Source organism: Ochlerotatus camptorhynchus, unplaced genomic scaffold (assembly GCF_037179485.1).
Source record: "Ochlerotatus camptorhynchus isolate MF236.1 unplaced genomic scaffold, CSIRO-AGI_Acam_v1.1 ptg000099l, whole genome shotgun sequence".
NCBI lineage: Eukaryota > Metazoa > Arthropoda > Insecta > Diptera > Culicidae > Ochlerotatus > Ochlerotatus camptorhynchus.
In genome coordinates, this window is record NW_027040589.1 from 312,848 (window position 1) to 330,156 (window position 17,309).

Consider the following 17,309-nt stretch of genomic DNA (forward strand, 5'->3'; position numbering starts at 1 on the left):
TGATCCACTTTTTCCTCTGGGTGCGCAGCTCACCCAAGTTGTTCTCGCTTGTTTCTATAAAGGCATTCGTGATGGCCGTCCATTGTTCTTCTACGCTGCCACCTTCTGGAACGTCCGCAGCTCGAGTCTCAAGTTCATGAACAAAATACCTTTTTACCGCTGGATCTGCAAGTCGGCGTGTGTTGAACCGCCGCCCGAGTCTCTCCTCTCGTCGCTGGATCCGCGCCATGCGTAGGCGGATTTCACCGATTAAAAGGTGATGGTCAGACGCGATGTCGGCGCTGCGTTTATTCCGGACATCAAGAAGGCTCCGTCTCCATTTTCGGCTGATGCAGATGTGGTCGATCTGATTCTCGGTATGTCCATCACGGGAAACCCACGTGACTTTGTGCACTGGCCGATGGGGGAAGGGCGAACCCCGATCACCATGTCGTTATTGCCACAAAATTCTGCAAACAGCTCACCGTTCTCGCTCATTTCGCCGAGACCATGGCGTCCCATGACACGCTCATAGTCCGTGTTGTCCACGACGGCATTCAGTTGACTGTAAAAATTCTCCTTGTCCTGTAGCTCGGCAGCATCGGTTGGCGCATAACATTGGATTATGGTAAGGTTACGAACCCGTGTTCTAAATCTGGCAACGATTATCCTCTCATTAACAGGCTCCCACTTGATGAGCGCAGCACTTGCCTGAACGCTAAGTAGGAGACCAACTCCACGATGGTGGGGAGCGTTTTCACCTCGAATACCAGAGTATGGCAGTACCTGTCCCGACGGAAGTTTGTGTTCTCCAAAGTTTGGCCAACGAACTTCACTCAGTCCCAGGATTTCTAGCTTCATGCGTCGCGCCTCGTTGGCGAGTTGTGCCAGTTTACCCTACTGGGCTAACGTCAATACATTCCATGATCCAATTCGTGTCCGTTGTTTTGCGCTAAAAGTCATTGCCGTTAAATCAGTTCGATGTCTTTCTCTGTTGATTTCTGTAACAATTGTAAAGGTTTCAATGCTATTACACTATGATAAAATTTCGCAAATATTTGAGCAAACATTATTTGGCCAAACATGAAATAAGGCGTATTGACCAACGGCCAACAAATATATTTGACATGTCATCACATTGTTTGCAACTGTTTGTATTTATATATTAAGTTGTCTCTTTGTCATTCGTTCGCAGCTAAAGCCTGATTGTTGTTGTGTTGCTGTGAAGTTGAAATCGAAGAAAAAATAACCAGGATGAATTATTCTGAGCTTGCTACAGTTATGAGACCAGCATATCTGTTGCTGGAGGAGAACGCATCGAAAAAAAAAGTTCGTAGTGTTTGGGTCCAGGAGTGGGAGAAAAAACGGCAAACTGAAATATGTTATGCAACCCTTTTGAATGAGTTGATGAGCGATCATCCAAATTTGTTCCGAAACTTCGTGAGAAAGACGGCTGCTGATTTTGACTTTTTGTTGGATTTGGTAGCTCCGCATATTCAAAAACAGGACACATATATGCGGAAAGCGATTACAGCCGGAGAAAGGCTGGCTCTGACCGGCGAAAGCTTCATGTCGCTCCAGTACCATTTCCGCATCCCACAGCCAACTATTTCAAACATCATACCCGAAATCCTGGATGCCATCTATCTGGTTTTGAAGCAGAATCTCTTAAAGGTAGGTCGCATCAGAAGGGTTTTCCAAAAAGTAGTGAAAATTTGAAATAAAGAATCCCGCCCTGGGTGAAATTAGCCCAGATTTTGATCACTCGAATACCATCCGGAAATCGTTCTGTTTACTGTAGTTACTGTATTGTCAGTACACATATAAAAATCTAAATTAAAATACCTTCAATATTGCGTACCAAGATCAAAAATAACTTGCTTGGTTGTGGAGTAATATCTTCTTAAAGATAACATACCTAAAAATTTTAAAAATCCAGGGTTGTAGCCCAGATGGATCCAGGCACTTAAGAGCAAAACCAAAACAGTCGTTTGTTCAGAATGTCAAAATAAGCGTTATGGCAAAGTTTGGTTCAATTCGGTGACATTGACCACAGGTGGTGTATACACTTGAGCTGGAATGACCAACATGTATACTAGCGCCACGTAGTGAAAAAAATCTGAACTACTGTACACCAACGAAAAGATCTTAACTTCCTAAACAACTTTGTCTTGGACAGTAACTTTCTATCTGGTTAGGATCAAGAGATATTTTATAAGCGAGATATTCACATGTATACTAGCGCCACGAAGGGAAAAACTCTGAACTACTGTCCACCAGCGAAAAGATCTTGACTTCCTCAACAACTTATAACCATTGTTATAACCGGCTGCGATCAAGGTTAAAGTGGCTTCCTCGCTCCACTCTGCCGTCACTTTTTTCGACGTCCCACTTGGACTTGGAGCTCCAACACTCTCCATATCGTCGAAAGTAGCACCGGAATAGTCTTCTGGCATCATCAAAATGCTCACAACACAAAAAATTAGATTTTTTTTTTCGAGAACCGGTGTTTGCACAATTATTTGTTGATGTTTGCTATTCAAGAAATTTTGGAGTGTCAAATAAATTATTTGATAGTATCGAGCAAACATGCTTGACAAACAATAACAATGACAAAATGCCAAATAATTGAAATGTCAAATACACGTCAAATATTTGCCATAGCAAAAATTGGTCAGATATATTTGGCCATTATACTTTGGTCAAATATATTTGGCCAAATTTGCCCAAATATTTGGCGTTTTGTCAAACAGTGTGATGATAGCTTAAGTAGTGTTTGAGTGCAGTAAATTGTTGTTGTTCTTTGTGTAAGTTCGTGTGTGATGTGAAACCAAATCGGAGAAATTGCATGCTAAAGTTGAAACCAACCCACCTCACCAAATTGGAATTTGTTGGCACGACTGGAGCTGCAGTAGAGCAGCAAAGAACACTTCAATCGCTTTGTGAGTTGCATCCAAATGTTGCTGATTTCGACGGGGAGTCGTACACCTGCCAATACGTTTACCATAAGAATGATTAACTGGTTTTCCTTCTGTGTTTGTCTGTACTTGACTTGAATTATTTGCCTATTTGTAACATTATCGCCAGGTCCACCCTACTAGAATCGCGCTTTCCCAACAGCTACAAAACTATCATCCTCTCATCTGTCCTTTGGAATGTCACTTCACCGTTCGTGACTCTCCTCACGACAGGCCGGCTCTATGCGACTCTTGGAATGCATGACAGAAACTGTGCCATTTCCACGTCCAATGCAGTGATGAATTACGTCCACTCAACTGTCACGCTACGTCTACGTCTGTCGTCTGATGTGGGACTTACAGTGTACACGACATTGCCGATACCGTTGGGAATTGAAGCAGAATTGAAAACTTTTCAACATTTATCCCAGCGCTCATTAGTCGGTATGATTACAAGCGGATGGCGTTGAAAAGCTGAGGAACTTGGAGAGGATTTCCTTATCAACTGGCAGGAAGATAGTTGTACCACCAGTCGTCGTTGATTACACCACTCTCTTATCATGCAACACCAGCTCGGTGAAATGTATACACGTGTTTGAAACTGAGTGTGGAAACGAGGAACGAGGGCCGGTGGAGGTAAAACTTCATCAACGCAAACGGAAAATTACATCTTTTGTAGACTTTTCTCATTAGCACTGTGCCTGCTGCCACCACACCGCAAGATGAGCACGATGGGGAACGACACTGTCCCGTTTATCCTGTGGGCTGCTGGGAGCTATAGTTATACATACTCGCAGCCGTGACGTACTTAAGATCCGCTCAGCAAGATCGTTTCAAAGTGTAAACGTGATAGCCGAGGGCAAGAGATTTGTTTATTTGAAGTGGAGCACAAGGATGATGAAATAGTGTTGATTACTGCCCGTTTCTTCGATAGGTCTGTCTTGGCGGTTCATTGAAAATAATGTCACTTTTATCGATAGTGAATTACAAACTGATTCACCTTCCGTATCACTTCACTCTTCTAGCTTTCATGAAATTAAATTTATAGTTTCGTAGAATGTTTACCTTCATATCCGACAACCAACGGTGCGCTGTGTCTAATTTTAGCACGTCTTCAAGTTCATTGAACATTTGCATTAATTTTCCATCTTCATTGAACCACGTCTTTCCGTTGTAAGTATCCATAATGTTCATTCCACCGTGGTGCATCCGAAGCGTAAATGATAAAAACAGAAACAGGAAATTGGTTCCCTTCTCAAACATGGCCACCGCCTTCTAAATGGAGCAGGAAATTGGCGTTCGGAGGACTTTAATTTGCTATTCACTACGCTTTTTACGACCTTCCGCTCTCCGGCGATTCCCCCGCAATGAACGACGTGCACCAGGCTTGAAATTGAAACTTTAGGCGTGGGACCTCGTCTCATCCAATTTCCTAACGGCTCGTTCGCGTTTCCCTCTTCCCCTTCCTTCCAGTGTAGTGGTGCTTAGACTGATTTGATTTCTGGCGCATTGAATTGACGGAGCAAAAAAAAAAAATAAACTAAATCTTAAAATATCTTGTCTCACTAATTTCAGGACACCGAGCTTTGCCTTTCGCTGTCGTTGGCCTTGCTGTTCATGAAATTGGCCTCCATGTGCTGGCTGTGCTGCTGCTGTCATCATGCACTGGTGCTATTTCGGTCCAGTAGCAACCTGAATCCGAATCCGGAGCCAAGCATGGGTCGCGCGTTGGCACACTACAGGTAAATATGATATCGAATCGCAACGACTACAGAGAAATAACACAAAAAGCGTTCCTAGTACTGCTTGAATGGGTTGAACAATGGTTGTTTGCCATCGGGGAAATATATAAAGCCTGGTTGAATTTAAATTTGGACGCAGGTTTCAATTGCATCATCGCGTTCGTAAGGGTCGGAAGCGAATACCTGGAAAGTTTGGATTATTATACTCTTAGGAGTAACTGATAAAAATTTCATCAAAATTCATCAAAGCGTTTTGATCTCAGAAGTTCAGAATCTTCAGGGATGTTCAAATAATTTTAGGGAATAGAGCAGTTCCACGCCTATTGACAAATCGATCAGACTCGACCTTTTATGAGCCTAATTAAAAAAAAAATGTGTATTTGATACTTTTCAATAAATCATAGCATACAAATAGCTCATAAAGGGTGATACGGTCAAAATTTGGTCAATATCAACTTGACGCATTTCTTTCAATTTTGCATTTAAAAAACCTGAACACCCCTCATTTTGAAGGTGTGTGTGTGTAGAATGTTGCTCCTATTTTGATTTTGGAATTCACTCTTCAGTTGTCAAAATGCCGTCCAAGCAAGAAGAGCAGCGTATCAAAATTTTGCTCGCGCATCGCGAAAATCCGAGCTACTCGCACGCAAAGTTGGCAAAATCGCTAAAAGTTGCCAAATCAACCGTTACAAATGTAATTAAAGTGTTTGGGGAACGTTTGTCGACAGCCAGGAAGTCTGGATCGGGGGGAAATCGAAAACCGGAAGCCGCTGAGACGACAAAGAGAGTTGCCGGTAGTTTCAAGCGAAACCCTAACCTCTCTCTCCGAGATGCTGCAAATAAGCTGGGTGTATCGTCTACAACCGTGCATCGAGCCAAAAAAACGAGCCGGACTATCGACTTACAAGAAGGTAGTGACTCCAAATCGCGATGATAAACAAAATACGACGGCCAAAGCGCGATCCCGGAGGCTGTACACGACGATGCTGACGAAGTTTGACTGCGTGGTAATGGACGACGAAACCTACGTCAAAGCCGACTACAAGCAGCTTCCGGGACAGGAGTTTTATACGGCAAAAGGAAGGGGAAAGGTAGCAGATGTTTTCAAGCACATGAAACTGTCAAAGTTCGCAAAGAAATATCTGGTTTGGCAAGCCATCTGTACCTGTGGCTTGAAAAGCAGCATTTTCATAGCTTCCGGGACTGTCAACCAAGAAATTTACGTGAAAGAGTGTTTGAATAAACGTCTGCTGCCTTTCCTGAAGAAACACGGTTGTTCCGTACTGTTTTGGCCGGATTTGGCATCTTGCCATTACGGTAAAAAGGCCATGGAGTGGTACGCCGCCAACAACGTGCAGGTGGTTCCCAAGGACAAGAACCCTCCCAACACGCCAGAGCTCCGCCCAATTGAGAAATACTGGGCTATTGTCAAGCGGAACCTAAAGAAGACCAAAAAAACTGCTAAGGGCGAGCAGCAGTTCAAGGCAAACTGGCTTTCTGCGGCGAAGAAGGTGGACAAGGTGGCTGTACAAAATCTGATGGCATGGGTTAAGCGTAAGGCCCGGCAATTCGGATTTGGAAAAGCGGAAGCCTAACTGAATATTTTTCCTGAATTTTATACTAATTGAACTTGAAAAAGAAATTTAATTTGATTTTTTAAATAAACGATTTCACCGATTTACACGCGTTTTCCCTTGACCAAATTTTGACCGTATCACCCTTTACAATAATACTTCTACAGCAAATCTGCTTGACGATCCGATCGCTCGCACAGGTCTCACCAGAATGCAATGTAGCTCACATCAGGACAATTATCTTCCACTTCGTGGGTACGAGAATTGAAAAGAATTCTTACGTGTCCTGCTTTGCTTGGGTAAATAAAACATTGTACGATGTTGCGCTTCACAAATTTAAATTGTGAAACAATAATATTTAGCGAAGACTACAACTATCAAAAAAGTAGTACGATCCGAGGCTTATCTACGGAAGTTCTCAATTTCTGTTGTACCTGTTTTTATGGTGTTTGTTTTTGACTCACCGGTATTTTGTCAAGCTTGTTAAGTTCAATGCACCAACAAAGAATTTTTAAAGTCCATAATGTTGATTACTTTTGTTATATTCTGGACTAGAAGAAACAATTTTGAGAAATTATATTATATCAAATCGATGGCAATAAGACGTCTTCAGGCTCTACAAATTGGCCATGGAATTTTTCTTTAACTTGTAGAAACTTCGTAAAAGATCGTAGAAATTAAGTAAACTTGGTAGAAATTCTGGGAAATTCATAGACCTTCAGAAAAATTCGTAGAAAAAAGGAACTTGGAAAAGTTCTGAAAACTGCGTAGAAGTAGAGAATTCATTTAAATTTGAGGACCTTCGTAGAAGTTAAAGGAACATTATTTTAGTTTAGGGAAGCTCAGTATTGATCGGGAACCTCTACATAATTTCATAATTTTTCTTTAGCCTTCATGCACTTGGAATAGTTGTGGAAATTCAACAGCAAACTTTGTAGAAGATTTTCGAATTTCGTAGCATTTTGAGGAGCTGCGTAAAACTTCATATACACACTTAGATTTTTTTGCCGACACCACCGAGCAGCTCGGCAATCTATTTTGCTGGATTGCAGTGAAAAATTTGCCGAGATTCAGTTAACAAACGGAAATTTTGCCGAGATCTCGTCTAACAAACATAAATTTTGCTGAGATCTCAGTAAAAATAAATGCTGAGCCTGCTTCGTGGTGCCAATCACGGCAAAAAAATCTAAGTGTGTAAGTGTAAGGAATTTTAAAAAAGTTCAGGGAATTTTTTAAGAGATCTAGAAATTGTTTAACAAACTTCTAAGAACTTCAGGGATCTTCGCTTCAGTTTAGGGCACTTCGTTGCAGTTTATCAGAGATCTTACTCCAAAAAAGCTCCATGAACTTCTTGGAGGTTTTGGGAACTTTGCTAAACTCAAGGAACTTCAAGGATATTTGTAGATGTCTTAAGTGTCTTTCCAGAAGTGCAAAGATGTTCAGAGATCTTTGAAGAATTTAAAGAAATGGAAAAAAAAAATATGGAATTTGGATCAGGGAACTTCAAAGAAAATTTTGTAAAACCTAAGTTATGTAGATGTTCAGGAAACGTTGCATAAGTTATAGGACATTCTTTTAAACATCCTTCGTAGACATCAGGAAATATTCGAAAGATCTCCATATAGTCCAAGATATTAGTAAAGTTCACTGGACATTTGGTAGGTTGTAGGGTGATCAGGAAGTATTCAAAAGTTTTCCAGCTAATGCAATCAGATGGAATCTTGAATGATGAATCTTGATTTTATGGCCAAATTTGTACATTCTCTATAGAGAAGACCCGTGTCTTGGTGTTTTAGCTATTTTATCACAAATTTGCACTCCAGCAGTTTTTTTTTTTTTTTAAGGCTTTATTAAAGAGATTTTTAGCCTTAGGCTAGTTCATCTCTACCTCCAGCAGCTAAGTTCCGGGCGGAAATTTCAATTTCTGCATATACCTAATATGTATAAATTTCTTTCTTTTCGACATCTGGGCATACAGAATTCAGCAGAAGGATAATTTGCATGGATAAGCACATAAAAAATTCCGTACTTTTTGTGTGTATTTTTTTTATTAAATTACCTGAAAAAGCTCTTTCCTGTATAATGCACGTGTAAATAATAAATTGATACCAAATGGGTTTAACAACAACTAACTAAATTTAAAATATTAAAAACATCTAAAATTTTGCAAAAATAAGTTAAATTACTATCTAGTTATAAACAGGAACACAATCATGCAAGTTTTGAGTTCAATCCTGTCGATTAGAAATATAGTTAAATCTTGATTTTGTAAGTTAGTTCTAAAATTAAAAAAAAATGTTCTGGATAAATGCTTTATTACTTACCCCCATATGTCAAGATTTTTCGAAATTTTTGATTCCTAATGTTTCTTACTTTCTTATCTCGAACAATTTTTCTCTCGAGAAATGCTGTGAGGCTCAGAATCTAGGTAAGTTTCCTAAGATCTTGAATAAGGAATTTTGAAGACCAGGAGATTAAAAACTTGTCTAAGCCTATGATATGAGCTTATGATGATAATATGCTTGACATTTCCCATTTTTTAAATAATTTCTTGTTTAAAATCAACAGCATTGCTATCGATGCGTAGAAATATTTCTGATCGATTGGTGATAAAATTATTGAAATTGGTCCAAGAGCAGCTGAGTTATTAACGTTCAAAATCTTGCATAATTTCGTTCCATGTTCCATTTTCAGTTTTTACAAAGTGTACCCCTATATAGAAATCACCCACACAAATTTATTCTGTGTGCACTTTACCTTGAAACAGCCAGAATTTTATAAAATTATAAAATTTAAACTCCTACAATTTAATTTCGGTTGCTTTGTCTGAGGTTTGACTGATGGTGATATATTCAAAATAAAAAAAATCTAGTTACAAAATTCATGAAATTACCTAACCCTGAGAATTTTCTTAAGTTTGAGATGCTTACATTTACAAGATCCGGACTGTGATTTTATTACAAAAACATGAACAAACGATCATTGCTTGTTCAAAATCAGTCATCGTTTAAGGATCTCCCAATCGAGGTCCCAATCGTTGTTATGGAATAAATATAATCAAAATTAATTGTTTCACCATTAAAATAGTAGTAACCCTCAATGTCATATTATTGGTCACAGAAAAAAAATGTACCCAAAAATAAGTTACTTTGGACGCAACTTGAGTGAGTTTTTCATAAACCGTAGTTTTGCAAAATTAAAAAAGTGCTGCAGGCCCCCCTTCGGCCCCCTCTAGATAAATTTTCTAGCTAAACCAATGCTTATCGGTTACAAGCCTCACAGATCCGGCAACACTTCCAGTGACAGCCCCAAGGGATGGTCCATTAATTATGTCACGCAAATTTGGCCAATTTTTAACCTCCCCTCCCCCCTTTGTCACATTTTTTGTATGGACCCCCCTCCCTCGCCCCTAAATGTGTGACATAATTAATGGACGACCCCCAAGCGACAAATTCAGCCAGTCTCACTGCATGGATGCTCAGATGTTGCTACAATACACACCCAACGAATCGCAACAATCAGCGTCTTGGATTCCTTACAACGCTCAAACTTGATGAAGCTCCGAAGGTATTGGTACGAATAAGTTTCTCGCAGGTGCTTAAAGATCTGAATAATGGTAGACAAGTTCGATAATCATCGAAGATTCTGTCTCTGAACCCGCAGCTGCAAAACGGAATAATCTCCGTTGGCGGCTGGCGTCGTCACTCATCGATTGCGGCCCGTCGCAAACACCCGTGCATTCTCGACTAACATCATCCGTTTTTTTTTTATAAAAGTTTAGTTTTTATTGTCAGTGTTTTTACAATTAGTTTTCTATATCTAGGTGAAAATTCAAACCAGCTACATAAATTATACCGTTATTTCCATTAACAAAGCAGATGTAATTAATAAAAAGTTTAAGAATTTCCACACGTTTCGTATTTCCTATTCCTATTAAGGCAGGTCTCACCAGGTATTCAAATGTGAGTCGTCTCCATCCATCCAAAATGCCTGTTATCCTCTGCTGCAGGACCGTCCAAGCCGGGCCAGCACGAGTGCAGGTGCAGAATTTATGGAGGAGAGTTTCCGCCGTTTGATTGTCACAATGTGTGCAGTTCTCGTCCGCCACTCGCTGCATCACAAAAAATAGCTTGCGATGCTCGATCTTCTCATTGACCAGGAGGTACAGTCTCGTCAGCTGCTTCGCCGCAATGTTGCGCCACGTGCGCGGCCAGTTGGTTGTCGGGCTATTACGTTCCACCCTTGGCAGGTCGGTTTGGAGAACGAAATGTCGGTGGATTTGATGGGCGGAGGGGTTTTGTTGGATTTGGTGGGGAATTTGGGATAAACTAGATAGGATTATTTTGAGGTCAGGAAGATCTATAGAGATTGCTGGGCGGGGATTTACATCGAGCAGAAGGGATCTATAATGAGGAAGGGAATCGATCTCCGAAGGTGCCAGTTAATGTTCCGTTCCCACACATCGTCGTCGTCCACTACCATCGTAAGATGCTGCATGGTGCACAGTAGCTCATGATTTCGTCTATTGGAAAACGATTCTAGCCAACAAGCGTTTGGAATCCACGAAGTGCGTACCCTGTTTTTGAGTGAAGCCGAAAATTCCAACAGACTTCCGAGACCAAACAACTTGCTTTTGAGAGAACCCACAAGGTTATGCAGTAAAGGAGCAAGTCGCATGCACATTCAGTCATTTATTGTTGCCTCTCGATAGCCACATGCAACAGGACATCTTGATAGTAAACATGCACACTACTTCCCAATTATGCTGCGCTTCCAGTATGTCTGAGCTTCGGTATCGTTCCTGGCGCTTCGATCATCGTAGAAAGGCTCACTTTCAAAATGTCCTCTCCCCGTCACCGTGATCACGAACTGTTTCGCGATGGCTCCGCGAAACGTACAATTGGACCGCCGAACAATGCACTGGAATGTGCCAAAAATGAAGTGCTCCGACCGAATCAATCTTTATCTTCATCCGGCAGGCCGAAGTGAATTCATTGGCGTTTCAATGCCGTTTCAATGCATTAAGCGCCCATTACACATATCAATATATTGACAATAACTTGACATACTGACAATATTATTGCAAAGGTGATATTGAAGACGATGATTGATGAGAAGTATCGACGAAAAGCTGATTTTAATTTCACTTTGTCAATACTCGGAATGTATTGACAAAAACAGGCAATTTCATCATCAATATCATAAATATAAGAATATTGACAACATTAATGGAAATACGTTAAAAGCCTTTTTACCTCAATGTATTAAAGTCAATATTACTTTTCTCAGTTTCCCCACCCAAGAAACATGGATCAGCGAAACAAAGTGTGTTTAGAGTTGAATTCGGATCACCATAAGTTTTGCCGGGTTTTTGAACACGTCAATCTATCCAGCGGGACAAACTTAACGAATTTCAAAGTTGATACGTGTTTTGGAATGTACCAATATCGTACCATAGCGTACCTTCAAGGATTTTGAACGTACCTCAAAGCTTCCCGGAAAACCCGTGTCCCGATGGATAGACATACGATTTCAGCAATGACCAAGTCGTTCGACCAAATTTCTACGGAAATGTGACGTACCAAATGCGTACTTTACGAATCTGTAATTCATTTTTAACGTACCTCTTATTTTCACTTAAATGCTTATACTAAACATTTTAAGTCGGTTTATATATGAATTCTGGACATAGCATTTTAGGCTTCACTTAATCCCACTATGCTACACTTTTGGCAAATGTCTAAAGCACACACGGTATTCTCTACTGGTGGTAAAGGGTGATACGGTCAAAATTTGGTCAATATCAACTTGACGTATTTCTTTCAATTTTGCATTTAAAAAACCTGAACACCCCTCATTTTGAAGGTGTGTGTGTGTAGAATGTTGCTCCTATTTTGATTTTGGAATTCACTCTTCAGTTGTCAAAATGCCGTCCAAGCAAGAAGAGCAGCGTATCAAAATTTTGCTCGCGCATCGCGAAAATCCGAGCTACTCGCACGCAAAGTTGGCAAAATCGCTAAAAGTTGCCAAATCAACCGTTACAAATGTAATTAAAGTGTTTGGGGAACGTTTGTCGACAGCCAGGAAGTCTGGATCGGGGGGAAATCGAAAACCGGAAGCCGCTGAGACGACAAAGAGAGTTGCCGGTAGTTTCAAGCGAAACCCTAACCTCTCTCTCCGAGATGCTGCAAATAAGCTGGGTGTATCGTCTACAACCGTGCATCGAGCCAAAAAAACGAGCCGGACTATCGACTTACAAGAAGGTAGTGACTCCAAATCGCGATGATAAACAAAATACGACGGCCAAAGCGCGATCCCGGAGGCTGTACACGACGATGCTGACGAAGTTTGACTGCGTGGTAATGGACGACGAAACCTACGTCAAAGCCGACTACAAGCAGCTTCCGGGACAGGAGTTTTATACGGCAAAAGGAAGGGGAAAGGTAGCAGATGTTTTCAAGCACATGAAACTGTCAAAGTTCGCAAAGAAATATCTGGTTTGGCAAGCCATCTGTACCTGTGGCTTGAAAAGCAGCATTTTCATAGCTTCCGGGACTGTCAACCAAGAAATTTACGTGAAAGAGTGTTTGAATAAACGTCTGCTGCCTTTCCTGAAGAAACACGGTTGTTCCGTACTGTTTTGGCCGGATTTGGCATCTTGCCATTACGGTAAAAAGGCCATGGAGTGGTACGCCGCCAACAACGTGCAGGTGGTTCCCAAGGACAAGAACCCTCCCAACACGCCAGAGCTCCGCCCAATTGAGAAATACTGGGCTATTGTCAAGCGGAACCTAAAGAAGACCAAAAAAACTGCTAAGGGCGAGCAGCAGTTCAAGGCAAACTGGCTTTCTGCGGCGAAGAAGGTGGACAAGGTGGCTGTACAAAATCTGATGGCGGGGTCAAGCGTAAGGCCCGGCAATTCGGATTTGGAAAAGCGGAAGCCTAACTGAATATTTTTCCTGAATTTTATACTAATTGAACTTGAAAAAGAAATTTAATTTGATTTTTTAAATAAATGATTTCACCGATTTACACGCGTTTTCCCTTGACCAAATTTTGACCGTATCACCCTTTATAATCGTAATGACGTCATATAATCGTAAAGAAGTAGGAAACTAGATTGCCTTTTCAGAAAAATATTCACTAAAAAAATCACCAATTTTCGTCAATTGTTACTTTTCTGAAATCAACAAAATGGACACTTCAAAATTGATCTAAATCATAAAACATAAACTCTTAGTAATATTTTTTAATTTTTTTCTGCACGCAATATTTTTGAGATTTGTGAATAGGAAACATTTTTCCGGACTTAAAAATATGATTTTTATTTAAACAACAATTTAAATAATTGGGAAAAAAAAGTTCATAATTTGTACTAATATTTTTTACTTTTCTTGATTTGTTTTCCGTCGATCTTGTTTTCCGTACTGAATATCAATGCTACCGACGCCAGGGAGGCTGGACCCTTTCTATCGACCCATCAACTCATGGACCGGGGACCAACTATGCCTCAGAAAATCCTGGTGACGCCGACTGGGATTGAACTCAGACCTGCTGGGGTGTGAAGCTATCACGCTTACCACTACATTACCAGTGCCGCTAAACAAACAGTTATTCATTTTTGATTAAAATTTGAGTTTTTTTGCTTCAGTGTGAATTTTTTTTCTGAAAAGGCAAGTAACCAAAAGTTCTGATAAAAGACTATTTAAGGCTTAAGCAGCTTGGTTGAAGGAGGTCTATAGCATTCTAAGCAGCCTCAGTTTTAAGTCGTTATAAGAACTTGTAAGCTCCGGGACCTTCATTGAATCGATTTCAAAGCAGCTTCTTTTCGGTACTTTTAAAAAATGAGTGCAAAAGAGGTTTATGGTCCTCTACACACATTTCATATTTAGTTCGTAGTTTTATTAAAGTTCTAAAGCTAGTGATTTAGTAGTATTAGTATTAAAACTGTTTGAAGAATATAACCCAGTCCTTCTGCATGAGATCCCCAGCAAGATTTGCTACGCCATCTGAAATATATGAAAAGGAGCTGTCGGGACTACGGGACTACTGTTGATGCCAGCATTTCAATGCCAGCTGACTGACTTGAACACGAAACACAACACCTTGCTGCATTTAAAATTGGTGGTTTCCAGCATGGCATATCAACACACTTGTGGCGCAGTGGTTACGGTTCGTAGATCGCATGCAGTGCCGTGATTTCTATATGGGGGTACACTTTGTGAAAACCGAAAATGGAACATGTAATGAAATTATGAAAGATTTTGAACGTTAATAACTCAGCTGCCCCTGGGCCAATTTCAATAATTGTATCAGCAATTGATCGGAAATATATCTACGCATCTGTTAAAACTAGGACTTTATTAACCGTTATGTGATCGATGAAAAAAACACCTTTAGGAGCTCGACAAGGGTACCCGGGTACCCACAAATTGAAATACTTGCTACTGCGGCCAATTTTGACCGATTTAGAATCTTTTGGCACCATTGGATTCAAAAACTTATCCTCTTTCTGAAAATTTCCAGCAATGTCCATCCGGAATAGTCTGGTTCCCGGAAATCCGAATTTCCTGTATAATGTTCCAGAACTAAGCATTTTCTAGCCACTTTCGCTAGAATTTCGAAGGAATCGATATCAAAGTATCAGAATCTCCTTTCAGAAACAATTTCAGCTTACTTGAGGACCAGTTTAAGGTTTCTCCCCGGAACGGCCATTGCGGTGCAGGTTCCCGTAGGGCCATAGAAGTGTTTGGAAAGAATCTCCTGCAATATGGGTATCAAAATTCATGAATTTACAGCACGAGACTGTTTATCATAATGTTGTGATCACCCGATGGATTGTACCCAGAACGGTCATTCCGGAGTTTGGATCCCGTAGGGCCTCTAATTGTCATAGAAGTGTTTGGGAAGAAACCTCTACAATATGGATATCAAAATCCATGAGTTAACAGCAGAAGACTGTTTATCATAATTATGTGGTAATCCGATGGATTGTCCCCAGAACGGTCATTCCGGAGTAGGTTCCCGAAGGGCCTCTCTTTATTTTCCACCAGTAAAACGCACTGTAAGTTTTGGGTTGCTCAGCACTACTCTTACCTCGGGCCGATTGCCCACTTACTCCAAGCAGACTCGTCGAGGTACAAAGTGAACCAATCACCAAACAAACAATCACTTTGAACAGACTCGACATACACCTAAGGCTTGGATTTTAGAAATTAGAAGACGCACACAAGTTCGATTAACGGTTTTTTTTTATTCATAGATACATGGGGGATGGGAGGGGATGGGAGGTGATAGAGGGAAAAGGGAAACGTTGCAAGCGTTCAGCTCTGGTTAGGGCTTAATGGAAATGTGAAAGGATCAGAGGCTCACATAAATCTGCACTCTCATATCCATGCAGAGCATCATTATTAAATCAAAATAAAAAGTACAGCCCTATGGGGTTGTACGTGTAGATTAGACTGATGCAAAATTTGACTTTTTCGCTCCACAGTGCTTAAATGGTTTCAAATCGGGTCCTGATTAGCCTCCCAAAGTTACAACTCATTTGGTTAGAAACAGATTTCGCACAAGCCATTTGAAGATTACATGTAAATTACTATGAGAAATCTCAACTTTTTGTTCACTGCCTTCTAGTGTTTTTCCATATTGAGCTGCGAAACAGTTCGACAGTCATTCTTATAGAAAATTTTCTCAGCTACAACTTTACTCAAGATCGTTTCTATGTAAAATGAGACAGGAAAAAGTTATTAATTATTTAAGAGATTGGTAAACTTATGACATGATCAAGCAGCTGCTCTGTAGGCAACACTGTATTTCGCAGTGTGACATAGTAGCCATGATTTTTGTGTCCTATTCAACGCCACAGAAACACCAATGTTGCCTGCGGAGCAGTTGATTGAGCATGATCATAAGACATCAGCGCATTGAACCATTGATAACTTTCGATCCTTGCATTTAATCAAAAAGTGGTCTTCAGCAAAGTTGTACAGTTGAAAGTTTTTGAGGCAGACCGATATGGTGAATTATTAGATAGACATGAACAAAAATATTGGTTTGACCATAGTAATTCCCATACAAACTTCAAATGGTTTGTGCCATCTCAGTTTCTCACCAAATAGTTTCAAATTTTGAGAGGTTAGTCAGGATCCGATTTGGAATCGTTTAAGTATTGTGGAGCGAAAATTTAAAATTTTGCATCACTCTAGTGTAGATGCATCTATCTGTTACCGGAGATGAACCAGCCTGCGGCTGAAAATCTCTTAAATAGAGATAATAATAATAATAATCTATCTGTGATGCGAAGTAGTGAGTGCAAGTCACCATAGATTTCACGTGAAAAACCATGTACCCATGCGTTTGTTGGTGGAAACGGAGCAACATAACCTAAAACTTTGTGGAGACGAAACACTGTAATCATCCTTCATGCGCTTCGACAAAATCATCCGACAACTGCGCCATGTTGGTAAACAGTTCGACGAGATTGATAAGGTGGTGCGATTATTGATGCTGATGCCGGAAAAATATCGACCCGTGATCGCTGCATTACAAACCATGGACGAAGCGGGTTTGACCTTGACGAAGGTGATATCGATCCTGCTGGAAGAGGAACTTCGCATGATTGGCAAGGCATCAAAGGAGGCATTGCCGGAAGGTTTTTCATCAGCTATGAGCTTACAGGAACGAAAGCAGAAGCAGGCAAAACAAAAGCGGAATACCCCGGATACACTTGTATGACCTACTATGAGCAATGCATGAGCATTATTTGTATAATAATTATGAGCACTATACAACAACTATACACAAACTATACAAGTGTGACCATGGATATGCTAATAATTTATTATACAAATAATGCTCATGTTCATAGTTTGTCATACAAGTGTATCCGCGACAGAAGTGTTACATCTGTGGAACAGCATTTGCAGGCAGCTTGTCTGAAAAAGGCGAATGACTACACGGACGCCCCAGCGGCAGTCGTCAAGAGTGAGGAAAGGGCATTTGCTATGGCAGTTAACGGTTATAGCTCCCTCAGGGAGTGATATGTGGTTTATTCT

At 40.6% G+C, this 17,309-nt stretch overlaps 1 protein-coding gene across 1 annotated transcript in view; it reads left to right on the forward strand.

Annotated features, from left to right (window-relative positions):
- The window catches only part of LOC135698968 (latrophilin-like protein LAT-2), a 260,484-nt gene that overhangs the window by 151,594 nt on the left and 91,581 nt on the right, over window positions 1-17,309 (forward strand). The window contains exon 4 of the mRNA XM_065219136.1: window positions 4,512-4,678. Coding sequence (XP_065075208.1) covers window positions 4,512-4,678 — 167 coding nt within the window. The remainder of the gene's footprint in view (window positions 1-4,511; window positions 4,679-17,309) is intronic.